Here is a 27,610-nt window from a genome sequence, read left to right as displayed (position 1 = left end):
ATTCTATTGTTATTGCAGGGGATATAAGCAAGGGTGGGGGCACTTCACTTGAGGTAATGAAGGAAGATTAGGATTGCAGTTGGTTTTTCTTGAATTATATTTGTGGTAGAATACTGATTTGCCTTTGCTCCATGTAAGTTATCTGTTCTCCACCAACATTGTGGAAGTTGAATGGTTCTGTTGAACTTGCGTCTTTTTGAATTGAAAAATCATTCCATGCCATTTACATTTAAGTAATTGTTATTTCTCTTGGTCTTTTCCTCAACAAGCTTCTGACTCATTCCACAGTGCAAGGTCATTTGATCACAGGTTTTATTCCTAGTCTGTGCTGGGTCACAGCAACAATGACAATTAGCCAAATCTCTCAGCCCTGCTTAGAGTAGAAAGTGTGCCTGTGTAACAGGACTGCCATTCTAACAAAATGGAAAAACTTTCAAACACTTGCAGCTACTCATTTGCTGTGTCCATTTGCAGTCACCCGACCTTGTGCAGTGTTGTGTCGCATTTAACTCCAAAACAATGTGTTACTTGGAAAAGCAGATTCTTGGTATTGACCTGTAGCTGTGTAGTTTTTTTAATTTAAAAAAACAAATTTCAGAAATTAACTATTAAAATACGAAGTGAAATGCTTTGTATTTGTTCAAGACCTCTGGTTGTTTCCCTTGAGCAACAATGCATCGATCTGAGCTGCAATCTTCAATTAAGAAACAATAAACTGTGCAGTCCAGGAGACCTTAGTTTGAAAAATGATGCATCATTTTTTTTTGTTACTCTGATGCAATTTTGCAATATTTGCTACCTCACACAACCTATATTCTCATCCGTTATATATAAACAGTACCGGTACCAATTCCTACAATACCATAAGGCCAAGAAGAGTTAGGATATTCACCCCATCAAATTTGCTATGCCATTCAATCATGGCTGATTTATTATCTCTCTCAATGCTACCTCCATCCTACTCCCTATAACTTTTGACGCTCTTACTAATCAGAACCTATCAACCTCCATTTTAAGTATACTCAACGACTTGCTCTCCACAGCCATCTGTGGTAATGAATTCCACAGATTCACGACCCTCTGGTTAAAGAAATTCCTCCTCATGTCTGATCTAAAACAACATCCTTCTATTCTGAATCTGTGCCCTGTGGTCCTTGACTCTCCCACATCCTCACCATGTCTATTCTGTTTTGGCCTTCAAAATTTAATAGTTTGCAATGAGATTTCACTCCCCCACCCCACCCCGATTCTTCTAAACTCCAGCAAGTGCAGGCCCAGAGCCATCAAACTCCATGCAATACCTGCCTCTCCACCTATCTTTGTATGATCTGAAAACTTGGCCACAAAGCTTTCAATTTTGTCATCCAAATCATTAACATATAATGTGAAAAGGAGCAGTCCCAACATTGACCCCTGCAGAACACCACTAGTCACCGTTAGCCAACCAGAAAGAGTGGGTCTCCTTTATACCCACTCTTTTCCTCCTGTCAGTCAACCACTCTTTTATCCTTGCTGTTACTTTTCTTGTAGTACCATGGGCACTTATCTTAACAGACTCATGTGCGGCAGCTTGTCAAAGGGCTTCTGAAAATCCAAGCAAACAAAATCCACTGACTCTCCTTTGTCTATCCTGCCTGTTAGTTCCTCAAAAAGTTCCATCAGGTTTGTCAGGCAAGATTTCTACTAAAGGAAACCATGCTGACTTTGGCCTATTTTATCGTGTACCCCGAAGGATCATCCTTAATAATGGACACCAAAATCTTCCCAGCCACTGAAGCAAGGCTAATTAGCTTGCAATTTCCTGTCTTTTGCCATTCTCCCTTCATAAAGAGTGGACATTTGCAATTTTCCAGTCCTCAAGAACCATTCCAGAATATCTAGTGATTCTTGAAAGATCACTACTAATGCTGCCTCCACGATCTCTTCAGTCACCTCCTTCAGAACCCTGGCTGGGGGGGCGGGGGGGGGTGTAGTCCATTTGGTGCAGGTGACTTACCTCCCTTCGACCTTTCAGCTTCCTAAGCACCTTCTCCTTAGTGATAGCAACTGTATTCACACCTGCCCCCTGATGTTCTCAAATTTCTGGCATTCTGCTAGTGTCTTCCTCAGTAAAGACTGACGCAAAATAATTATTGAGCTCATCTGCCATTTTTTTGACCCCCATTACAACCTCTCCAGCATCAGTTTCCCACAATCCAAAATCCACTATTACTTCTTTTACTCTTCATATATCTGAAAAACCTTCCGGTATCCTTTATATATGATTGGTTAGCTCATCTTCATATTTCATCCTTATCCTAATGCTTTTTTAGTTGCCTCCTTTTGGTTTTTAAATACTTCCTAATCCCTAGCTTCCCACTAATTTTGGCAATATTGTATGCTCTCTATTTTGCTTTTATGCTGCACTTGACTTCCCTTGTCATCCATGGGTGTTTCATCCTCCAGTTAGTATACTTCTTCTTTCGGATATGTCTACCCTGCACCTTCCGAACTGCTCCCTGAAACTCCAGCCATTGCTGTTCTGTCATCTCTGCCAATGTCTCCTTTCAGTCAACTTTGGCCAGTTCCTTTCCCATGCCTCTGTAATTCCCTTTATTTCACTGTAATACGGATACATCCAGTCTTAACTTTACTTCCTCAAACTGCAGGGTGAATTGTATCATATTATGATCACTGGTTCTCAACAATTCCTTTACCTTAAGCTCTGTAATCAAATCTGGTTCATTACAAAATACTCAATTCAGAATTGTCTTTTCCCTAGTGGGCTCAAGAACAAGCTACTTGAAAAACCACTTTGTAGCAATCTACAAATTCCTCCTCTTGCAATCCAGCATCAACATAATTTTTCCAATCTAGCTGCATATTGAAATCCTCCACGACCATCATAACATTGCTGTGTTTGTGTACTTTTTCTACCTCCCACTGTAATTTGTCGCCCACATCCTGGCTGTATTTGGAAGCCTGTATATAACTCCGTGGTCGAGTGGTCGGCGACTCAGGCCGGCTCCCCCACTGGACTTAGTCTGGTGAAGACGGTGTGAGGACACCCAGCAGGACTAAAAAAAAAACAAGACCTGACAAAGGGCGGATGAGCTCCTTGTGAGCCAATGGCCATCTTTCGTGGAAGAGATTAAAGCCTCACGAATCGTATGCTATGCACCGCGTTAGAAGAGACATGATGAACGTGGGCGCTGCACCGTGTGCCTGGACCTGCCCAAGGCCTCCGCCCAAAGAAGGGCCGAGCTCGAAGAAGCGGCCGTGGCTGCAGGCCGACACAGCCTGGGGCTCGAGTTCAAGTTCGTCGGGGGCAGCAGCGGGCGGTGCCAAGGCGGCCAGCGAGAACAAACTGGAGGAGAGGCTGTACTCGGTGCTGTCGCAAGATCGAAGAAGATGGAGGTGCATAGCCGCCAACCCCAGATTCGGGAGGGCACCCACTGACTGACTGATATAACTCCCATCAGGGTCTTTTCACCCTTGAAGTTTCTTAACATACCATTGACTGGATTCATTCTCACTGCAGTAGCTGTATACTAATAGACAAAAAAAAATAAAATCGTACCAGAAACTTACCTAGAGCCTTTGCCTCTTCTCACCTGAGCTTCTTGGGTCGAAATCTCCAACACTGCCCGCTCCATTTACATGCAAACATGAGGAAATCTGCAGATGCTGGAATTTAAAGCAACACACATAAAAAATGCTGATGAACGCAGCAGGTCAGGCAGCATCTATAGGAAGAGGTACAGTCAACGTTTCGGGCCGAGACCTCTCGTCAGGACTAACTGAAAGAAGAGATAGTAAGAGATTTGAAAGTGGGAGGGGGAGGGGGAGATCTGAAATGATAGGAGAAGACAGGAGGGGGAGGGATGGAGCCAAGAGCTGGAAAGTTGATTGGCAAAAGGGATACGAGGCTGGAGAAGGGAGAGGATCATGGGACAGGAGGCCTAGGGAGAAAGAAAGGGGGAGGGGGGAAGCCCAGAGGATGGGCAAGGGGTATAGTGAGAGGGACAGAGGGAGAAAAAGGAGAGAGAGAGGGAGGGAGAGGGATATATATATATATATAAAAAAAAATAAATAACGGATGGGGTACGAAGGGGAGGTGGTGCATTAACAGAAATTAGAGAAGTCAGCGTTCATGCCATCAGGTTGGAGGCTACCCAGACAGAATATAAAGTGGTGTTCCTCCAACCTGAGTGTGACTTCACCTTGAGAGTAGAGGAGGCTGTGGATAGACATATCAGAATGGGAATGGGACGTGGAATTAAAATGTGTGGCCACTGGGAGATCCTGCTTATTCTGGCGGACAGAGCGTAGGGTTCAGGGAAATGGTCTCCCAGCCTGCATCAGGTCTCACCAATATATAGAAGGCCATATCGGGAGCACTGGACGCAGTATATCACCCCAGCTGACTCACAGGTGAAGTGTCGGCTCAACTGGAAGGACTGTCTGGGGCCCTGAATGGTGATGAGGGAGGAAGTGTAAGGGCTTGTGTAGCACTTGTTCTGCTTACAAGGATAAGTGCTGGGACGGAGATCGGTGGGAAGGTATGGGGAGGACAAACGGACAAGGGAGTCACATAGGGAGCAATCTCTGCAAAAAGCAGAGGGGGGGAGGGAAAGATGTGCTTAGTGGTGGGATCCTGTTGGAGGTAGCAGAGGTTACGGAGAATTATATGTTGGACCCAGAGGCTGGTGGGGTGGTAGGTGAGGACATGGGGAACCCTATTCCTAGTGGGGTGGCGGGAGGATAGGGTGAGAACAGATGTGTGTGAAAAGGGAGAAATGTGTTTGAGAGCAGAGTTGGTGGTGGAGGAAGGGAAGCCCCTTTCTTTAAAAAAAGGGGGACATCTCCTTCGTCCTGGAATGAAAAGCCTCATCCTGAGAGCAGATGCGGCAGAGACGGAAGAATTGCGAGAAGGGGATGGCGTTTTTGCAAGTGACGGGGTGGGAAGAGGAATAGTCCAGGTAGCTGTGAGAGTCCGTAGTCTTATAGTAGACATCAGTAGATAAGCTGTCTCCAGAGATAGAGACAGAAAGATCTAGAAAGGGGAGGGAGGTGTTGGAAATGGACCAGGTAAACTTGAGGGCAGGGTGAAAGTTGGAGACAAAGTTAATGAAGTCAACGAGCTCAGCATGCGTGCAGGAAGCAGCACCAATGCAGTTGTTGATCTAGCGAAGGAGAAGTGGGGGGGACAGATGCCGATATAGGCTTGGAACATGGATTGTTCCACAAAGCCAACAAAAAGGCTGGCATAGCTGGGACCCATACGGGTGCCCATGGCTACACCTTTAGTTTGGAGGAAGTGGGAGGAGCCAAAGGAGAAATTATTAAGAGTAAGGACTAATTCCGCTAGACGGAGGAGAGCAGTGGTAGAGGGGAACTGATTAGGTCTGGAATCCAAAAAGAAGCGCAGAGCTTTGAGACCTTCCTGATGGGGGGGCGGGGGGGGGGTGGAAGTAGAAAGGGACTGGACATCCATGGCGAAAATAAAGCGGTGGGGGCCAGGGAACATAAAATCATGGAAAAAATTCAGAGCATGAGAAGTGTCACGAACGTAGGTAGGAAGGGATTGAACAAGGGGGGATAAAACAGTGTCGAGGTATGCAGAAATGAGTTCGGTGGGGCAGGAGCAAGCTGAGACAATGGGTCTACCTGGACAGGCAGTTTTGTGGATCTTGGGTAGGAGGTAGAAATGTGAAGTGTGGGGTGTGGGAACTGTAAGGTTGGTAGCAGTGGATGGGAGATCCCCTGAGCTGATAAAGTTAGTGATGGTGTGGGAGACAATGGCCTGGTGCTCCTTAGTGGGGTCATGATCGAGGGGTAAATAAGAGGAGGCATCCGCGAGTTGTCGCTGTGCCTTGGCAAGGTAGAGGCCAGTACGCCAGACTACAACAGCACCTCCCCCCCCCCCCCGCCCTTAACGGCGGGTTTTATAGTAAAGTCAGGATTAGTGCAGAGGGAGTGGAGAGCAGAGCGTTCGGAAGGAGTGAGGTTGGAATGGGAAAAAGGTGCGGTGAAGTTGAGATGGTTGATGTCCCATCGGCAGTTAGCAATAAAGAGATCCAGAGCAGGGTGTCCATGAAGAGGAGGAGGGTAGAAGAGAGGAGAAGGGGTCACCGGTGGGGGTGGGAGAGTCCTTGCTGAAGAAGTAGGCTCGAAGACGGAGCCGGCGGAAGAACATAGAACATAGAATAGTACAGCACAGTACAGGCCCTTCAGCCCACAATGATGTGCCGACCCTCAGACCCTGCCTCCCACATAACCCCCCACCTTAAATTCCTCCATAATATACCTGTCTAGTAGTCTCTTAAACTCCACTTTCTGCCTCCACCACTGACTCAGGCAGTGCATTCCACGCACCAACCACCCTCTGAGTAAAAAATCTTCCTCTAATATCCCCCTTGAACTTCCCACCCCTTACCTTAAAGCCATGTCCTCTTGTATTGAGCAGTGGTGCCCTGGGGAAGAGGCACTGGCTGTCCACTCTATCTATTCCTCTTATTATCTTGTACACCTCTATCATGTCTCCTCTCATCCTGCTCCTCTCCAAAGAGTAAAGCCCTAGCTCCCTTAATCTCTGATCATAGAGTTCAGCGTCATGGCGAACGTGGAACTCGCTGAGGTGTGGGCGAAGGGGGACAAAGGTGAGGTCTCTCACTTTCTTTCTCTTGCCTGGGTTGATGACTCCACCATAGAGAAACAGTCCCCTTTGTTGAAGTCACAGTCGGGGACTTTTAAAGGATTTCAAAGGACAACGGGAAGATTGACAGCGTCAGCTCACCTGAAGACTCAAATCTGTGTGTGTGTATATGTCTCCCTCTCCCCTCCCTCTCCCCTCCCTCTCCCCTCCCTCTCCTCCCTCTCTCTCCCCCCTCTCTCTCCCCCCTCTCTCTCCCCCCTCTCCCCTCCCCCCTCTCCCCTCCCCCCTCTCCCCTCCCCCCTCTCCCCTCCCCCCTCTCCCCTCCCCCCTCTCCCCCCCTCCCTCTCTCCTCAATACCACGAACTGAACTTTACTCATCATCGTAAGACTATCTGTTTACTCCTAGACTTGAAGAAGCTTGGTTTTCATATGTATTCCACACTTACTTATATATAATCATTGCTAGCCTGTTTGATTTATTTGCATTTTAAATTACTGTATTGCATAGTTACTAATAGCTAATAGCAATACCGGACTCCAAAGTGTTTTCCATTTCTGCTGGTTCGTTAACCTGTCACGGGGTACTTGACACTATGCTTTGTCTTTAAATAAATACTTGAGGCATGATCTCCACTGCACAAAAGTATTTTCCGTGACTTATGAGATTCGGTCTTTCCAAGTGAACATAAATCCTGTCCATCCAAATCTTGTCCAATGACTTCCAAATTTTAAAAAAATCTCAAAAACTATGAACCAATGACAATGAACCAAAAGTAGTTCGCAATCGGTCAACTAGATTTTCAGTTTTCAGTGGCGAATGGACTTGAACTTTGCTGTTGCTGTCATCTACATGTTGCATACAGTTTTGTCCGTGATAATGTATCTGATTCTGATTCAGTCTGCTGTGAAATTTTCAGTTGCAGAGCTAATATAATTAAATAATTTTCCATCTTAATGAAATAGACACTTCAGGAATTAATTTGAAAGAGAATGCATGCTGAAATTTTGATTTGCTTCCTACCCTACCTCAGATGAAAGATGTGCTTCATATGAAGGCTGCACTGTGGTTAAATCTGCTGTGTGGTGCAGTACAACATACAGTTGAGAACCGCCCTACTTTAATCTCTTGTCCTTTCCTAGCTGATTTCTACCCATTCCCTGAAAAAAAAAATGACAAACAAAAGATCTTCGGCCAGAGGCTTTTGTTGGCCACTTTTCTTGATTGATAGTGATGTCCATGCAGCTGAGCAAGGAGTTAATTTTACTTATCTGTACCTAGATAGTAGGAGAACTAGTATGTTGGTAAATGATGCTGACAGTTCTATATGAAATCAAGTCCCTGGTGTTATGCTAATGATTTTATAATGTTTCGCAGGGTGAGCGATTAAGTCATGCTGTGGGCTGTGCTTTTGCAGCGTGTTTGGAAAGGAAGCAGAAACGTGAGAAGGAATGTAATGTTACTGCCACTTTCGATGCCAATCGAACCACCTTCACCAGGGAAGGTTCCTTCCGAGTAATCTCAGCCACTGAGCAAGCAGAGTGTGAAGAAATTATGAGACAGATACAGGACACCAAGAAAGGTAAAGAAGCAATGTAACGAGATGAAGGGAGGAGGAACGATAGGTTCTTGAAAAAGGAGTAATTCTTCCACCAGCTACAACAATGTTATGCTTAATAATAACTTGTAGACAAGAGGAATGTACTACAACAAACACAAAAGTATATGATAACACAGCTATATCTATGCCAGCTCATAGAAAGAACTTCCGAGTTTCTACCATGACCCAAATATGGTCTGAAGTATTTCTCCCATTCCCTTATGAAGATGATTCCAGAATGGAAAATGTGTAACAAGCTACTTCAACCCTCTAATTGTGCTACTCTTTTCCTTTTGACTTGGAAGGTTTGTCTGATTGTTTCTCATTAGCCTACTTTTATTTTTTGAATTTTCCATCTCTTTCAATGCATTGATTCTCTTTACTGAATTCTGAAAGTATTTTAACTATAATTGGATCACAACTCGTGGGGATTTTGTGTGTTAAAGCTGCTGTACACAGTGTGTATATATTCTATTCATTAGCCATTGTTCCTGTAATTTCTCAGTCTAACATAGCCAATTCGTTCTCTGACTGTCAGAGTTGGCATTTTAGGATCCTGGCTTCAGATTGAAATGAATCACATTCAGTTCTATCATTTTGAAATTGCTCTTCACTGAAGGGTCCTTAACTACAGCATTATTAATTAGTAAAGTCATAGAGCACTAAGGCACAGAAAAAGGGCCCTTCTGCCCATCTTGTCTATGCTGAACTGTTATTCTACCTTGTCCCATCGACCTACACTGACCACACCCTTCTACAGCCCTCCCGTCTATGTATTATTCCAAACTTTTCACTTCCTGTTGTTCCACGCTCACACCGCCCTGAGCGAAGAAGTTCTCCCTCAGGTTTCTCTTAAATATTTTGCCTTCCATTCTTAACCTTTGACCTCCAGATCTAGTTCCACCTAAACTCATTGGAAATCGCCTGCTTGCATTAACCCTACCTATACTTATAATTTTGAATACCTCCAAATCTCCCACATTCTCCCACATTCTCCCACGCTCCATGGAATATGCCCAACTTTTCCCTATTACTTGGATGCTCAACTTTTCTTTTCCGCACTCTTTCAGTCTTACTGATAGCATTCCCGAATGTAATTGTCCAGAACTGCACAGAACACTCCAAATTTGGTCTCACCAATGTCTTGTACAACTTCAACATAACATCCCAACTCCTGTAACAATATTTTGATTTATGAAGGCCAATGTGACAAGAACACTCTTTATGACCCTATATTTCTGTGATGTCACTTTCAAGGAATTGTGGATCAGTACACCAATTCCCTCTGTTCTACCATATTCCTCAGTACCCTACTGTTCACTGTGAAATTCCTCTTCTGGTTTGTCCTCCCAAAGTTAACACCTCTCACTTGTCTGTATTAAATTCCATATGGCATTTTCAAGCTGGTGCAGATCCTGCTGCAAGCTTTGATATTTTTCCCAATCTTGTCATCATCCGCAAATCTGCAGATCCAGTTTACCACATTATCATCCAGATCGTTGTTGATATAGATGACAAACGACAATGAAGCCAGCACCGATCCCTGTGGCACACCACTAGTCACAGGCCTCCTGGCGGAGAGGCAACTATCTGCTACCACTCTGTGGCTTCTCCCGTGAAGCCAAAGTTGAATCCAATTTACTCTCTCATCCTGAACGCTAAATGACTGAAACTTCTTGACCAGCTTCGGATGCAGGACTTTCAGTAAAGTCCCTTCAGTTACTAACCTTTTCTCAACACACAAAACTTCATCTACTATAGCTTATTCCATAGTTCATTACTCAATTAAGGGAGGAGAAGATGGCACGACGGCAGTGCGCGCGGCCTTTCTGGTGATGAATATGTTATCTGTCAAGTAGGGGACTGTGCACAATTCTGATTTGATGGAGACGGTTGTGAGAGAACATCTGGAAAACTTTGAAATGCCCGTTTCGCTGCTGCTGCTACCGTGTGGTAATCGGAATCTCTGGAGCTGAAGGCCCCGAAATCCTCGGCTTTGCTTGTTTCAGCGGCCGGGGTGAGGTCGAAGGCACTTGGCAGAGGATGGCGCTGGGGAGACTGTATCGGAGGGCTGGTTGGAGGCTCGAAGTTTTCGGACGGATGGACTCAGTGTCGGCTATAGTCGGCTGCTTCCAAGGCATCGGCAAGTTGACGGTGCCTGGAGGTTTATGGCAGGGAGTTTCTCCCTTTTTGCCGCCTGCTATCGGGGCCTCGGGGACTTTGAGACTATTTTTACCGTGCCATGGTTTGTTCTTCATCAAATTATGGCATTGCTTTGCACTGCTGTAACTATATGTTATAATTATGTGGTTCTGTCAGTGTTAGTCTTTGTTTTGTCCTGTTTTCTGTGATAGCACTCCAGAGAAACATTGTATCATTTCTTAATGCATGTGTGCATTTCTAAATGACAATAAAAGAGGACTGAGTGTTCTCATAATCTAATTACTGACTGAGAAAGTTATTTGTATACACAATAGCAATGTGGCAAGAAAATTTATAAATTGTTTTACCCAATCTATATACAGAGTACTTTCCCAAACCACCTAACTCGCACCCCCCCCCCCCCCCAAATGCACACGCACACAGTTAAAGTCTAGTATATTGTCCTATGGACAAGCACACATATATATTGGTGGAATGGTTAATTTACTTGCAGGAGCATCACAGGCACATAGCATCAGATAAGCAGCATTCACAAGAAAAACAAATTAGCATAAATTATACACAGCTTTCATGAGAAAACACAATTAGATTTTAAAAAGTCTATTTTAGTGCAAAGTGATCAAGGTGTTGCTAAACTGTTGTGATTAGAGTTTTGATGGTTGGTTTACACCTGATTTAGTGTTACCCTTGGTTAACTAATCCCACATTACCACAACAATTTGCATCTCACAATACTGTTTTTTGGTTTTACTCAAGCCTATTATATTTTACTGATTTCCCAACTGCGTTACACTAAAGGCCTTCACGAAATAATAGGTACCTGTCAATATCCCAGAAAAAGAGGTCGAAAGAAAAGGATAAAAATAAAGGCATTTTAAAAAGGAGGTCTGTTTTTCGAAAAGTAATTTCTGGATGGGTTGCAGGTTTTCAAATCTCTTTGTGATTTAGCATTTACCTGAAACTTCACATTTTGACTGAGTGAAATGGGGGTTTGGATGACAGCTTGTAGCCCATAGAAATACACTTGTATAATAACTCGAAAAGGGAAACATTGGTGGTGGAAAACAAAAATAACACTTTGGAAAATTACTCAGCAGATTTTAAAAAAAAGAGTCCATATTCTTCTTTAAGGTCATACATGCTGGATTGAAGATTCTAGATTGTTTAATGTCATTTTCAGTACACAAGTATATAGGAGAATGAAATAATTGTTACTCCAGATCTGATGCAGCATGAAAAAAATCAAAATAAGATAAAAACACAATAATAATAATAATAATAATAATAATAAAACACATAGGTTAGCTTTTATACATTGGTAAGTGACATCAGGCACAGGAATATCTGTACATAAGGAAACTCTGACAGGAAATTATAAAGTAATGGTGGGTGGAGGTGTGGAGAGGTAGGTTTGTGGGTAGAGGTGTTGATCACCTTGACTGCTTGGGGAAAATGACTGTTTTTGACTGGTTGTGCTGGCATGGATGCTACGTCACTTATGTTCTGGTGGGAATGGGACAAACAGTCCATGAGCAGGGTAGGTGGTGTCCTTCACGATGTGACTGGCCCTTTTCTGGCAGCTTTCTGTATATATGTCCTTGATGGCATGTAGGCTGATGCCAGTGATGTATTGGGCAGTTTTCATGACCCATCCTGCCTGCTGTAGTGCAGTTTCTGTACCATGCTTGTTAGGATACTCTCTACTACACATCTATAGGATGACATGAATGTTGATGTGCATTGTCTAGCTCTCTTCAGCCTCCTCAGGAGGAGGTGGTGTTGGTGAGTTTTCTTGATTGTGTGACTATATTATGGGGCCATGAGACATTGTGGATTGTGCACTCCCAGGAGTTTGATTCTGCTCACAGTTTCCACTGCTGTGCTGGTGAAGTAAAGAAGGGTGTGAGTAGTACGAGTTCTCTTGAAGTCGATAAACATCTTCTTTGTTTTGTTGATATTGAGGAAGAGGTTATTTGCCTGGCACTAGGCTTTGAGCTTTTCCACCTCTTCTGAGGCCACCTAATCGTTGGTGATGATCCCCACCACTGTCGTGTCAGTGGTGAACTTGACAATATGATTACTTGGGTGTTTGGTTGTGCAGTTATATGTGAGCAGTGTATAACAATGGGTTCAGCACACAGCCCTGGAGTGCATCCTGACTATCTGAAGTCTGTTGATTGGGAAGTCCAACACCCAGTTGCACAGTGATATATTTAGAGTATGGAGTGGGAGTTTGTTCACCAAGGACTGTGGGATAATAGTGCTGAATGCCAAACTGAAATCCAGAACCAGCATTCTGGCACAAGTGCCCTCATTTACCAGGTGTGTCAGGGCCAGGCATCTGTCGTAGAGTAGTTCTGTTGGTATGTTTGTTCATATTGGTGAGTGCCCAGTATGGCAGGAATGGAGTTTTTGATATATGCCATTACCAGCCATTCAAAACACTTCATGATGATTGGTGTCAGTGCCACTGGGCAGTTCTGCCCATCTTGTCTATGCTGAACTGTTATTCTACCTTGTCCCATCGACCTACACTGACCACACCCTTCTACAGCCCTCCCGTCTATGTATTATTCCAAACTTTTCACTTCCTGTTGTTCCACGCTCACACCGCCCTGAGCGAAGAAGTTCTCCCTCAGGTTTCTCTTAAATATTTTGCCTTCCATTCTTAACCTTTGACCTCCAGATCTAGTTCCACCTAAACTCATTGGGAATCGCCTGCTTGCATTAACCCTACCTATACTTATAATTTTGAATACCTCCAAATCTCCCACATTCTCCCACATTCTCCCACGCTCCATGGAATATGCCCAACTTTTCCCTATTACTTGGATGCTCAACTTTTCTTTTCCGCACTCTTTCAGTCTTACTGATAGCATTCCCGAATGTAATTGTCCAGAACTGCACAGAACACTCCAAATTTGGTCTCACCAATGTCTTGTACAACTTCAACATAACATCCCAACTCCTGTAACAATATTTTGATTTATGAAGGCCAATGTGACAAGAACACTCTTTATGACCCTATATTTCTGTGATGTCACTTTCAAGGAATTGTGGATCAGTACACCAATTCCCTCTGTTCTACCATATTCCTCAGTACCCTACTGTTCACTGTGAAATTCCTCTTCTGGTTTGTCCTCCCAAAGTTAACACCTCTCACTTGTCTGTATTAAATTCCATATGGCATTTTCAAGCTGGTGCAGATCCTGCTGCAAGCTTTGATATTTTTCCCAATCTTGTCATCATCCGCAAATCTGCAGATCCAGTTTACCACATTATCATCCAGATCGTTGTTGATATAGATGACAAACGACAATGAAGCCAGCACCGATCCCTGTGGCACACCACTAGTCACAGGCCTCCTGGCGGAGAGGCAACTATCTGCTACCACTCTGTGGCTTCTCCCGTGAAGCCAAAGTTGAATCCAATTTACTCTCTCATCCTGAACGCTAAATGACTGAAACTTCTTGACCAGCTTCGGATGCAGGACTTTCAGTAAAGTCCCTTCAGTTACTAACCTTTTCTCAACACACAAAACTTCATCTACTATAGCTTATTCCATAGTTCATTACTCAATTAAGGGAGGAGAAGATGGCACGACGGCAGTGCGCGCGGCCTTTCTGGTGATGAATATGTTATCTGTCAAGTAGGGGACTGTGCACAATTCTGATTTGATGGAGACGGTTGTGAGAGAACATCTGGAAAACTTTGAAATGCCCGTTTCGCTGCTGCTGCTACCGTGTGGTAATCGGAATCTCTGGAGCTGAAGGCCCCGAAATCCTCGGCTTTGCTTGTTTCAGCGGCCGGGGTGAGGTCGAAGGCACTTGGCAGAGGATGGCGCTGGGGAGACTGTATCGGAGGGCTGGTTGGAGGCTCGAAGTTTTCGGACGGATGGACTCAGTGTCGGCTATAGTCGGCTGCTTCCAAGGCATCGGCAAGTTGACGGTGCCTGGAGGTTTATGGCAGGGAGTTTCTCCCTTTTTGCCGCCTGCTATCGGGGCCTCGGGGACTTTGAGACTATTTTTACCGTGCCATGGTTTGTTCTTCATCAAATTATGGCATTGCTTTGCACTGCTGTAACTATATGTTATAATTATGTGGTTCTGTCAGTGTTAGTCTTTGTTTTGTCCTGTTTTCTGTGATAGCACTCCAGAGAAACATTGTATCATTTCTTAATGCATGTGTGCATTTCTAAATGACAATAAAAGAGGACTGAGTGTTCTCATAATCTAATTACTGACTGAGAAAGTTATTTGTATACACAATAGCAATGTGGCAAGAAAATTTATAAATTGTTTTACCCAATCTATATACAGAGTACTTTCCCAAACCACCTAACTCGCACCCCCCCCCCCCCCCAAATGCACACGCACACAGTTAAAGTCTAGTATATTGTCCTATGGACAAGCACACATATATATTGGTGGAATGGTTAATTTACTTGCAGGAGCATCACAGGCACATAGCATCAGATAAGCAGCATTCACAAGAAAAACAAATTAGCATAAATTATACACAGCTTTCATGAGAAAACACAATTAGATTTTAAAAAGTCTATTTTAGTGCAAAGTGATCAAGGTGTTGCTAAACTGTTGTGATTAGAGTTTTGATGGTTGGTTTACACCTGATTTAGTGTTACCCTTGGTTAACTAATCCCACATTACCACAACAATTTGCATCTCACAATACTGTTTTTTGGTTTTACTCAAGCCTATTATATTTTACTGATTTCCCAACTGCGTTACACTAAAGGCCTTCACGAAATAATAGGTACCTGTCAATATCCCAGAAAAAGAGGTCGAAAGAAAAGGATAAAAATAAAGGCATTTTAAAAAGGAGGTCTGTTTTTCGAAAAGTAATTTCTGGATGGGTTGCAGGTTTTCAAATCTCTTTGTGATTTAGCATTTACCTGAAACTTCACATTTTGACTGAGTGAAATGGGGGTTTGGATGACAGCTTGTAGCCCATAGAAATACACTTGTATAATAACTCGAAAAGGGAAACATTGGTGGTGGAAAACAAAAATAACACTTTGGAAAATTACTCAGCAGATTTTAAAAAAAAGAGTCCATATTCTTCTTTAAGGTCATACATGCTGGATTGAAGATTCTAGATTGTTTAATGTCATTTTCAGTACACAAGTATATAGGAGAATGAAATAATTGTTACTCCAGATCTGATGCAGCATGAAAAAAATCAAAATAAGATAAAAACACAATAATAATAATAATAATAATAATAAAACACATAGGTTAGCTTTTATACATTGGTAAGTGACATCAGGCACAGGAATATCTGTACATAAGGAAACTCTGACAGGAAATTATAAAGTAATGGTGGGTGGAGGTGTGGAGAGGTAGGTTTGTGGGTAGAGGTGTTGATCACCTTGACTGCTTGGGGAAAATGACTGTTTTTGACTGGTTGTGCTGGCATGGATGCTACGTCACTTATGTTCTGGTGGGAATGGGACAAACAGTCCATGAGCAGGGTAGGTGGTGTCCTTCACGATGTGACTGGCCCTTTTCTGGCAGCTTTCTGTATATATGTCCTTGATGGCATGTAGGCTGATGCCAGTGATGTATTGGGCAGTTTTCATGACCCATCCTGCCTGCTGTAGTGCAGTTTCTGTACCATGCTTGTTAGGATACTCTCTACTACACATCTATAGGATGACATGAATGTTGATGTGCATTGTCTAGCTCTCTTCAGCCTCCTCAGGAGGAGGTGGTGTTGGTGAGTTTTCTTGATTGTGTGACTATATTATGGGGCCATGAGACATTGTGGATTGTGCACTCCCAGGAGTTTGATTCTGCTCACAGTTTCCACTGCTGTGCTGGTGAAGTAAAGAAGGGTGTGAGTAGTACGAGTTCTCTTGAAGTCGATAAACATCTTCTTTGTTTTGTTGATATTGAGGAAGAGGTTATTTGCCTGGCACTAGGCTTTGAGCTTTTCCACCTCTTCTGAGGCCACCTAATCGTTGGTGATGATCCCCACCACTGTCGTGTCAGTGGTGAACTTGACAATGTGATTACTTGGGTGTTTGGTTGTGCAGTTATATGTGAGCAGTGTATAACAATGGGTTCAGCACACAGCCCTGGAGTGCATCCTGACTATCTGAAGTCTGTTGATTGGGAAGTCCAACACCCAGTTGCACAGTGATATATTTAGAGTATGGAGTGGGAGTTTGTTCACCAAGGACTGTGGGATAATAGTGCTGAATGCCAAACTGAAATCCAGAACCAGCATTCTGGCACAAGTGCCCTCATTTACCAGGTGTGTCAGGGCCAGGCATCTGTCGTAGAGTAGTTCTGTTGGTATGTTTGTTCATATTGGTGAGTGCCCAGTATGGCAGGAATGGAGTTTTTGATATATGCCATTACCAGCCATTCAAAACACTTCATGATGATTGGTGTCAGTGCCACTGGGCAGTAGTCGTTTAGTTCTGAAAGTGTAGAGTTCTTTGGTATAGGGATGATGGTGGCTGCTTTGAAGCATGTGGGGACAGCAGCCTAGATGAGTGAAATGTTGATAATGTCTGTGAAGACATCAGTGAGCTGGTGTGCACACACACTGCAGATTTAGCCTGGGATGTTGTCAGACCTGCTGCCTTATGGTGATTGACTCTACAGAGTCCTTCCCATGTCTGCTGCTGTTACAGATGGTGGCCCCTCACCTGGGAGTTGGATAGCTTTCATGGTTGGTGTTGTGTTGCATGCCCCCCGAGCGTGCGTAAAAGTTGTTTAGAGCGTCAGGGACAGAGACAGCACTGTTTTTCCATTTATAGTTGGTAATGCCCTCGATGCACTGGTCACATATGCCAAGGATCATTATCAGACGGATGTTGCTGAATTTTTTAAGCATAGGTGGTCTTAGCCCTCTTGATGCATAAGACGAAGTTTCTCCTGGCTGCTCGGAGAGCTGTTCTGCCATCAGGCTTGAAGCAGCATCCTGGACATTTGGTAGGGAGTACATTGAGCCCGGACTTATGGTTGGTTTGCAAGATGACCGTCCTTGAGATACCATCATCGTCTACATACTTACTGATGTAGTTGATAACAGATGAAGCATATTCCTTGATGTCTGTGTCTTCTCCTTTTGTAGCAGCCTCTTTAAACATCTGTCAGATAGTCTGTTCAAAACAATCCTGAAGCATGGAGGTTCTGAGCACTTCTTTGTCAATTAATGCATAACATCTAACTCCTGAAGAGTCCTTTGAAATACCACATAATACCTTGAGAGCAATAATGAACCCTGCAGAATTGTAGAGATGATGACTGGATGGATATGAAATTGCAAAATGGAAGCAGAGAATGGTGGTCAAAACAAGTATGCAATGATGCATCCATATCCAGCACGATTTTGCCTTTCAAAGTCAGTAATACCTTCGATGCCCAGTCACATATGCCAAGGATCATTATTGGACAGGTGTTGCTGAATTTTTTGAGCATAGGCAGTCCTAGCCTTCTTGATGCACGTGAGGGAATAGAACCAATCAAGTGAGACAGTGGAAATGTTTGTATGGAACCGGAGGAGATAGCATAAGAACATAAGAAATAGGAGCAGGAGTAGGCCATCCAGCCCACCGAGCCTGCCCTGCCATTCAATAAGATCATGGCTGGTCTGTCCATAAACTCAGCTCCATCTATCTGCCTTTTCCCCATAACCCTTAATGAAGGCCAACATTCCGTTTGCCTTCTTAATAACCTGTTGTACCTGCAAGCCAACTTTTTGTGATTCATAAACAAGTACTCCTGAGTCCCTCTGCACAACAGCAGGCTGCAATCTTTTACCATTTAAATAATAATCTGCTCTTCTATTATTCCTTCCAAAGTGGATGATCTCGCATTTACCAGCATTGTATTCCATCTGCCAGACCTTGGTCCACTCACTTAACCTATCTATATCCCTCTGCAGACTCTCCACATCCTCTGTACAATTTGCTTTTCCACTCAGTTTAATGTCATCAAATTTTGCTACACTACACTCAGTCTCCTCTTCGAAATCATCAATGTAAACAGCTGCGGGCCCAGTACCGACCCCTGTGGCACCCCACTCACCACCGACTGTCAACCGGAGAAACACCATTATACCAACTCTCTGCCTTCTATTGGTTAACCAATCCATTATCCATGCCAATACACTTCCTCCGACTCCATGCATCCGTATCTTATTTATAAGTCTCTTGTGTGGCACCTTATCGAATTCTTTCTGGAAATCCAAGTATACGACATCCACCTGTTCCCCTCTATCCACTGCACTCATTATGTCCTCAAAGAACTCCAGTAAGTTTGTCAAACAGGACCTGCCCTTTCTGAATCCATGCTGCGTCTGTCTAATGGAACCACTCCTTTCTAAGTGTTTTGCTATTTCTTCCTTAATGACAGCTTCAAGCATTTTCCTGACTACAGATGTTAAGCTAACTGGCCAATAGTTGCTTGTCTTTTGCCTACTTCCTTCCTCCGCCAATTCCCTCAGAACCCTGGGATGCATCCCATCAGGACCAGGGGACCTGGACATTCAGGCCCTCTAGTTTGCTCATCACTATCTCTTTAGTGACAGTGATTTTTATCGAGGTCCTCACCTCCCATTTCGTCCATAACATCCTTCTTTGGCATATTAGACGTGTCCTCCACCGTAAGGACTGACACAATGCCTCAGCCATTTCCTTCTCACCCCATATCAATTTCCCCTTCTCGTCTTCTAGGGGACCTACGTTGACTTCAGCCACCCTCTTCCGCTTTATATATTTATAAAAGCTTTTGCTGTCTGTTTTTATATTTTGTGCTAATTTACTTTCATACTCTATCTTCTCTTTCCTTATTTCTTGTTTAGTTGTTCTCTGTTGCTTTTTAAAGTTTGCCCAGTCCTCCAGTCTCTCACTACTCTTTGCAACTTTGTACACATGATCTTTTATTTTGATGCTTCTTTTATTTCCTTAGTTTTCCAAGGCTGGCTCTCCCCATACTTACTCTCCTTACTTTTGATTGGAATATACTTTTGTTGAGCACTGTGAAAAATCTCTTTGAAAGTGTTCCATTGTTCCTCAGCTGTCCTTCCAAATAGCCTGTGCTCCCAATCCACATTAGCCAACTCCTCTCTCATCCTGTTGTAGTCTCCCTTGTTCAAGCATAATACACTAGTTTTAGATGTATTTCATCCTCAATCTGTATGCGAAATTCAATCATACTATGATCACTCTTTCCAAGAGAATCCCTGACTACAAAATCGTTAATCTTACCTATCTCATTACACAGGACTAGATCTAAGATAGCATTTTAACTTGTAGGTTCACTAACATGCTGCTCAAGAAACCTATCACGAATGCATTCTATGAAGTCCTCCTCAAAACTTCCTTGACCAACCTGATTCACCCAATCTATGTGGAAGTTAAAATCCCCCATAACAACTGCCGTTCCATTCTTACAAGCCTCTGCCACTGCAATATATTTATTAGGTGGCCTACAGACAACTCACCAGCGATTTTTTTTTTTTTTTTTTTTTTCCCCCTTTACTATTCTTAATCTCTATCCAGATGGACTCAACATTCTGTTCTGGAGATCTTATATTGTTTCTCACAGATGTACTTATTGAATACTTTGCTTCAGTATTCACTATGGAACTTGGAAATTGTAGGGATGACTTACAGTGGACTGAAAAGCTTGAGCATGTAGATATTAAGAAAGAGGATGTGCTGGAGCTTTTGGAAAGCATCAAGTTGGATAAGTCACTGGGACCAGACGAGATGTACCCCAGACTACTGTGGGAGGCGAGAGAGGAGATTGCTGAGCCTCTGGTGATAATCTTTGCATCATCAATGGGGACGGGAGAGGTTCCGGAGGATTGGAAGGTTGCAGATGTTCCCTTATTCAAGAAAGGGAGTAGAGATAGCCGAGGAAATTATAGACCAGTGAGTCTTACTTCAGTGGTTGGTAAGTTGATGGACAAGATCCTGAGAGGCAGAATTTATGAGCATTTGGAGAGGCATAATATGATTAGGAATAGTCAGCATGGCTTTGTCAAAGGCAGGTCATGCCTTACGAGCCTGTTTTAATTTTTTGAGGATGTGACTAAACACATTGATGAAGGTAGAGCAGTAGATGTATGGATTTCAGGGAGGCATTAGACAAGGTACTCGATGCAAGGCTTATTGAGAAAGTAAGGAGGCATGGGATCCAAGGGGACATTGCTTTGTGGATCCAGAATTGGCTTGCTCACGAAAGGCAAAGAGTGGTTGTAGATGGGTCATATTCTGCATGGAGGTCGGTGACCAGTGGTGTGATTTTTATAAATGACCTGGATGAGGAAGTGGGGGGATGGGTTAGTAAATTTGCTGATGACACAAAGGTTGGGGGTGTTGTGGATAGTGTGGAGGACTGTCAGAGGTTACAGCGGGACATTGATGGGATGCAAAACTGGGCTGAGAAGTGGCAGATGGAGTTCAACCCAGATAAGTGTGAGGTGGTTCATTTTGGTAGATGAAATATGATGGCAGGATATAGTGCTAATGGTAAGACTCTTGGCAGCGTGGAGGATCAGAGGGATCTTGGGGTCCAAATCCATAGGACACGCAAAGCTGCTGTGCAGGTTGACTCTGTGGTTAAGAAAGCATACAGTGCATTGGCCTTCATCAGTCGTGGGATTGAGTTTAGGAGCCGAGAGGTAGTGTTGCAGCTATATAATACCCTGGTCAGACCCCACTTGGAGTACTGTGTTCATTTCTGGTCACCTCACTACAGGAAGTTGTAACCCATATGTAAGGGGTTTCTTCTTTTATGTTACTGCGTATGTTAATCAAAATGGCTTCTTTGTTATGTTAATCTTTTATGTTACTGCATATGTTAATTAAAATGGCTTCTTTGTTATGTTAAATGCTGATTGAGGCTATGTCCACAGTACTCCGGGTAATTTTGAAAACACAGGTTTCGAGTGAAATTGACAGGCGTCCACACTAAGCGTTTTTCAAAATATCTCTGTCCACATTAGAGATATTTGGGCGAATCCCCTCCTGATGGGCATGTGCAGGACACACAGAAAACAAGTGAAGAGAAAACGGTATACTTAGTGCGCGTTTGTCCAGTTATAGAGTAGAAAAACTTAAAAGGAATTGCTCTTGGATCTCGCGCAGGAGGACTTAAAACTAAAAAAAACAAATACTGGAGCGTATGGAGGCGACCGACAGGGAATTCACGGACAGTATGACCCGGCTGATGACGAACATTGAAAAACTGACTAACTCTGTTGCATTAATAAAGCACCTTGCTAAATGTATAAAACATGACTGCATCAGTGTTATCTTGTATTTCCATACAATGTTACATTAGGCTGTTACACATCTATTGTCAGAGAAGTACTTGCGTAAATAGGCAAACCACCTTCATACAAGCAAGGACAGAAAACAGGGCAAAGTGAGTATACTTATTTATTCAGTATTCAGTAAGTTATGGGTCAAAGTATTTGGTGAGTACATTTCTAACTCTTCTGGCTTCAGTCTCGTTGCCATCTGTTCTGAAATTGTTAGGTTATGTGGGGAGTCGCGTTCAAGAAAACAATGAAATGCCGCGCTGCTGCTGTCTGTTCCAGCACGTCATGACAGCGTTTTTAAATAGTCAAAAAAGCTCACTTTACAATTTTAACTCTCACGCCGTTCACACTGACTGCGCGTTATAACAGCCGTACGCAGTACCGAGCAGAAGCAGAAAAAGCATTGTTGTTGTGGTGTTGTCATGACAGCGTTTTTAAATCTCTCCGGTTACCCCATACAGACTACAACGGATATTAGGCGTTTTCAGATTTATTCACTCTGGAGACCGTTTCTGAAAATCTTTGTTTTCAAAATTATCTGGCGCAGTGTGGACGTAGCCAAAGTCTCTAGCTTGCACTTTGCTTGAGTTATAATACAGATAGCAGATGTACACTCCGGGCGGGGAGTCGGAGGAGAGACCGTGAGGACGACGGATTTGCGGGAAAGCTCAGGTTGATCACTCCGGGCGGGGAGTCGGAGGAGAGACCGTGAGGACGACGGATTTGCGGGAAAGCTCAGGTTGAGCACTCCGGGCGGGGAGTCGGAGGAGAGACTGTGAGGGCGACGGACCTGCGGGAAAGCTCAGGTTGATCACTCCGGGGCGGGGAGTCGGAGGAGAGACTGTGAGGACGACGGACCTGCGGGAAAGCTCAGGTTGATCACTCCGGGTGGTCCTGAGCTGCGAGTCGACGGGGTCCGAGTGGTCCCAAAGAGGTCCCTGAGCTCCAACGTGCGCATGAAGAAATTGAACTTTGATAAGTCTGGCACCTTTTCCATTCCTTTTTTGTATTGAACTTCTATTAATCTCATAGACTTAGTAATATCTATAAGGTGTAATTGGTAAAAGGTACATTGTGTGCTGGCTGATGATTGATGTTTGAAGCTGAATCAGGTGGCAGTGGTACAGCAACCGACACAACCAGGAGACAAGATGGGCAATGGACGGGGTTTCCCTAAAATAAATACGAACCAATATAGCTGAGCGTTACACATAGAAAGGATGCAGAGGAGATTTACAAGGATGTTGCTTGGATTGGGGAGCATGCCTTATGAGAATAGGTTGAGTGAACTTGGCCTTTTCTCCTTGGAGTAATGGAGGATGAGAGGTGTATAAAATAATGAGAGGCATTGATCGTGCGGATAGTCAGAGGCTTTTTCTCAGTGCTGAAGTGGCTAGCACAAGAGGGTACAGTTTTAAGGTGCTTGGATGTAGGTACAGAGAAGATGTCAGGGGTAAGTTATTTACACAGAGAGTGGTGAGTGCATGGAATGGGCTGCCGGCGACAGTGGTGGAGGCGGATATGATAGGGTCTTTTAAGAGACTCCTGGATAGGTACATTTAACTTTTTAAAAAAAAAAAAAAGAGAGGGCTCTGGGTAACCCTAGGTAATTTCCGAGCTGAGGACATGTTCGGCACAGCTTTGTGGGCCGAAGGGCCTGTATTGTGCTGTAGGTTTTCTATGTTTTTATCCATGTGAAGCCCACAGGCTGCTTTTTGCTATATAATATTGACATAGATTTGGTTTTACAGGACACAATTTCAAAATCCAATTCATATTTATTATCACTAACTTGTATAATAGGAGCAACACACATCAAAGTTGGCCTGCTGCGTTCACCAGCAACTTTGATGTGTGTTGCTTGAATTTCCAGCATCTGCAGAATTCCTGTTGTTTGTATAATAGGAAGTGTTTTTTTGTATAAATTAGCAGTGCTGTGTAAAGACAAAATTACCATAAACTGTACATAAATAGTGCAAACTAAAAAATTGGTTTTGTTTATGGACTGTTCAGAAATCAGATGGTGGAGGGGAAGAAGTTGTATATGAATTGAATGTGGGTCAGATAATTGAGCATCAAATTCTTGACACAACACTGTACTGAACAGCAAAGGATGTTATAACATATATTTTGGACATGATGGCCTGGATTTTAACCTGTATAGCTAGTGAAAGCCATTGGATAAGAGCAGGGCATAGGTTAACACCTGCACATTGTAATAGAGAAGATGAAGATGAGCTGGAGATCAGATGCCAACCCATCTTATCCTTATTTCATGGACCCAGCACACACTGTAGGGGAAGTGCTCAGATATCCTTTGTGAAGGAGCTGAATCCGACGTAAAAGGTGAGTGAGAGGTCTTAGCTAATTTACTTAATTTTGGAATTAATTAGTTGTGGGTTAAGTGATATAGTCAGAGACCTTTAAACACAGTTAAAAAGGTTGCTTACAGTTAGAACTGTCAAAAAGCCATCAGAGTTGGTAAGGGCAGAGTGTTGTAATTCACTGAAGCCTTGTTGCATTTAGTGGTTAATAAACCGGAGCTGCAAAGTAGAGATCACACGGGAACCATGATCTTGCCTAGGCTAGTGATGTGCACAGATACATCATGACAGGCAACATTTAATTCAGAAAAGTGGAAAATGATGAAAGCAAGGACAGGTTACACCTGAACTTATCCTTGCAGGCAGGTTTGTTAGAGCAGTTGGGGAGTTTAAATTGGTTAGTTTAAACTAATTTGTCAGATGATACAGCAGTTGGTATCCAGTTCGATGCAGTGGATATTGAGACTGTGAAAAAGGATAGCTCAAAGTAAATTTATTATCAAAGTACATGTATATCACTATATACAACTCTGAAATTCATTTTTTGCAGGCATACTGAGTAAATCAATGAAAGACCACCAATGTGCAAAAGAGAACAAGCTGCAAATACAAAGAAAAAAGAAATAATACTCATGAATAAATAAGCAATGGATATGGAGAATGACATGGGTGTTAGTGATCCTTGCAGGCATTCACAGTAGATACAAAGAAACATAATAGAACCACTGAAAAACTACACACAAGCAAAGACAAAGAACCAATGTGCAAAAGAAGGCAAACTCTGCAACTACAAAAAATAACAAGTAATAATAACAATTTTTTTTAATATTGAGAACAAGAGTTGTAGAGTCCTTGAAAGTGAGTCCACAGGTTGACGATTTAGTTCCGTGTTGAGTGAAGTTACCCACGCTGGTTCAGGAGTTTGATAGTTGAAGGGCAATAACTGTTACTGAACCTGCTGGAGTGGGTCATGAAGCTTCTGTACCACCTTCCACATGGCTGCAGTGAGAAGAGAGCATGGCCTGGATGGTGGAGTCTTTGGTGATGGACACTGCTTTCTTGTGGGAGCACCTCTTGTGTATGTGCTCAGTTTTTGAGAGGGCTTTTCCCATGATGGTCTGGGCTGTATCCACTATCTTTTAAAGGCTTTTCCATTTTTGGGCATTATTGTTTCCATACCAGAACCTAATGCAAGCAGTCAGGATACCCTCCATTACACATCAAAACAAGTTTGTCAAAGTTTTAGGTCACATCCTGAATCTGAGCAAACTTCTGGAGAAGTAGAGGCACTGCTACGCCTTCTGTGTAATTGCTGGTCCCAGGACAGATTCTCCAAAATCATAACTCCAACGAATTTAAAGTTACTGTCCCCCTCCAACCTTGATCCCCTGATGAGGACTGGCTCATTGACCTCTGGGTTCCTCCTCCTGTCGTCAATAATCAGCTGTTTGGTTTTGCTTTTGGATTTAGAGGTTGATGTGTTTATTACGCTTTTGGGGTTTTTTTGTACAGGGGGGAGGAATGCGGGGGTTGATGATGTGCCATGATCCCAGTGCAGGTTGATAGGAGTAGGCAGTTTAGATGGTTTGGTATGGGCCAAGTTGCCTGTTACTGTGCTGTACTTTTCTGTGTCGTGTATCACCAAGTCTCCCAACACATTTGACTGCTGGTAAGCTACTATCAGGAATACCTGCAAAGACCCATAGTAAGGCAATTGTTTGGGAAAATTGCTGTTAGTGGGATGGATTGAAGTTTGTCGTTAGATTCTCGGGGTGTTGATTTAACAGTATGGAAAAATGAGGATAGAGTAAAAGTAAAGAAGAGTGCAGGCGAGATTGCGAAAGTTTCCAGAATAAATGAAAAAAACAAAGTTTATAAAGGAATAAGAATGTAACTTCCAGGATCATGGAGTCAAAAATGAAATTGGTGATGAATACACGAGTGAAGGTGTTATATTTGAATCCACATATTGTACAGAATAAGTAGATGATCTTGTTGCACAGTTAGAATTTGGCAGGTATGATGCTGTGGCTGAAAGAAGATTATAGTTGGGAGCTTAACATCCAAGGATACACATTGTATTGAAAGGACAGTCAGGTAGGAAGAAGGGGTGGGTGGCTCTGTTGGTTTAAAACAAATCAAATGCTTACAAAGAAGTGACAGAGGATCAGAATATGTAGAATCCTTGTGAGTAGAGTTAAGACACTTCAAAGGTAAAATGATTCTGATGAGAGTTACACAGTAGCCAGGATGTGGGGTAGGATGCGAGATAGAAAAGACCTGTAAAAAAGGCAATGTTGCATTAGTCTTGGGGGATTTAAATTTGCCGTTTGGGGAAAATCAGGTTGGTGCTTAATCACGAAAGAAAGAATTTGTCAAATACCTACAAGATGGGTTTTTAAAGCAGCTTATGGTTGGGCCCACCAAGGAAAAGGCAATTCTGGATTGGGTGCTGTGTAATGAACCAGATTTGATTGGGGAGCTTAAAGTAACAAAACCCATAGTAAGGCAGTGTTCATAATTTGCTAGAAGGAGAAGAAAATCAGATGTACGGTACTGTAGTAATTTTATGTATTGCACTGTACTGCCTCAAAAAAAAGTTCTTCATGTGAATGATGATAAACCTGATTCTGATATGGGCCTCAGCTGAGATGGGAAGAAGGCAGGGAGAAAGGAATCATGGTTGGGTGAAGGGCATGGAGTGGGAATCACCAGAGAGACATTCTGTAATTATCAATAAAGCAATTGTTTGAATCAGTTACCTTGCCTGGTGTCTCAGTGCTGGGTGTATCTGCACATGGCACCCCACACCTCCCTGCCCCGGCACTCCTTCTCTACCACTTGTCCCACACTCCTCCTGCAGCACTACAACCTTGCCACTACCAATATCCTTTGCTCTACTAGATTTACAGACTCACTCTCCGCTCCATGTTGACAAATACAGTTCCGTGCAAAAGTCCCAGGCACACTTACAGTATATGGTTAGGATGCCTTTTGCACAGCACTGTATCAGTACAGTAGAATAAAGGGAATGACAGAGGCAGGAGAGAGGAGCTGACCAAAGTTAGTTGCAAGGGGATACTAGGGATTATGGCGAGGGAAGTCACAGATGGAATAAAAGCAAAATAAAGGGATATAATATAGCAAAAATTAGTGGGAAGCTAGAGGATTCAAATTTAAGTTGAATGATCATTCAAATATACATGAACACCCATGAATATAGCTTAACGAAACAGTGTTACTCCTGGGCCAAGGTACTAAGCACATTATCAACAGCGTAAGGCATCTAGTGCTCATATAAGATAGCATACACATGCAATCACACAAAAAAATATAGTCCATGATCCTGAGTCCATGAATGTTACAGTAGTTTGCAGTTCCCATTCCAACCTCACTCCTTCCGAACGCTCTGCTGTCCACTCCCTTCGCACTAATCTTAACCTTACTATAAAACCAATCGATAAGGGGGGCGCTGTTGTACTCTGGCATACTGACCTCTACCTTGCCGAGGCACAGCGACAACTCGCGGATACCTCTTCCTATTTACCCCTCGATCATGACCCCACTAAGGAGCACCAGGCCAT

The 27,610-nt window shown here is 43.3% G+C and overlaps 1 protein-coding gene across 6 annotated transcripts in view; it reads left to right on the top strand.

Annotated features, from left to right (window-relative positions):
- numb (NUMB endocytic adaptor protein) overlaps window positions 1–27,610 on the top strand; it is a 272,755-nt gene that overhangs the window by 199,327 nt on the left and 45,818 nt on the right. For all 6 annotated transcript variants that reach the window (XM_072263780.1, XM_072263789.1, XM_072263746.1 and 3 more), the window contains one exon: window positions 8,013–8,217. In XM_072263780.1, the coding sequence (XP_072119881.1) occupies window positions 8,013–8,217 (205 nt within the window). The remainder of the gene's footprint in view (window positions 1–8,012; window positions 8,218–27,610) is intronic.

This window comes from Mobula birostris, chromosome 1, assembly GCF_030028105.1.
Source record: "Mobula birostris isolate sMobBir1 chromosome 1, sMobBir1.hap1, whole genome shotgun sequence".
Classification (NCBI taxonomy): domain Eukaryota; kingdom Metazoa; phylum Chordata; class Chondrichthyes; order Myliobatiformes; family Myliobatidae; genus Mobula; species Mobula birostris.
Note: the sequence above shows the minus strand (reverse complement) of the source record. Positions and strands in the feature narration are given on the sequence as shown.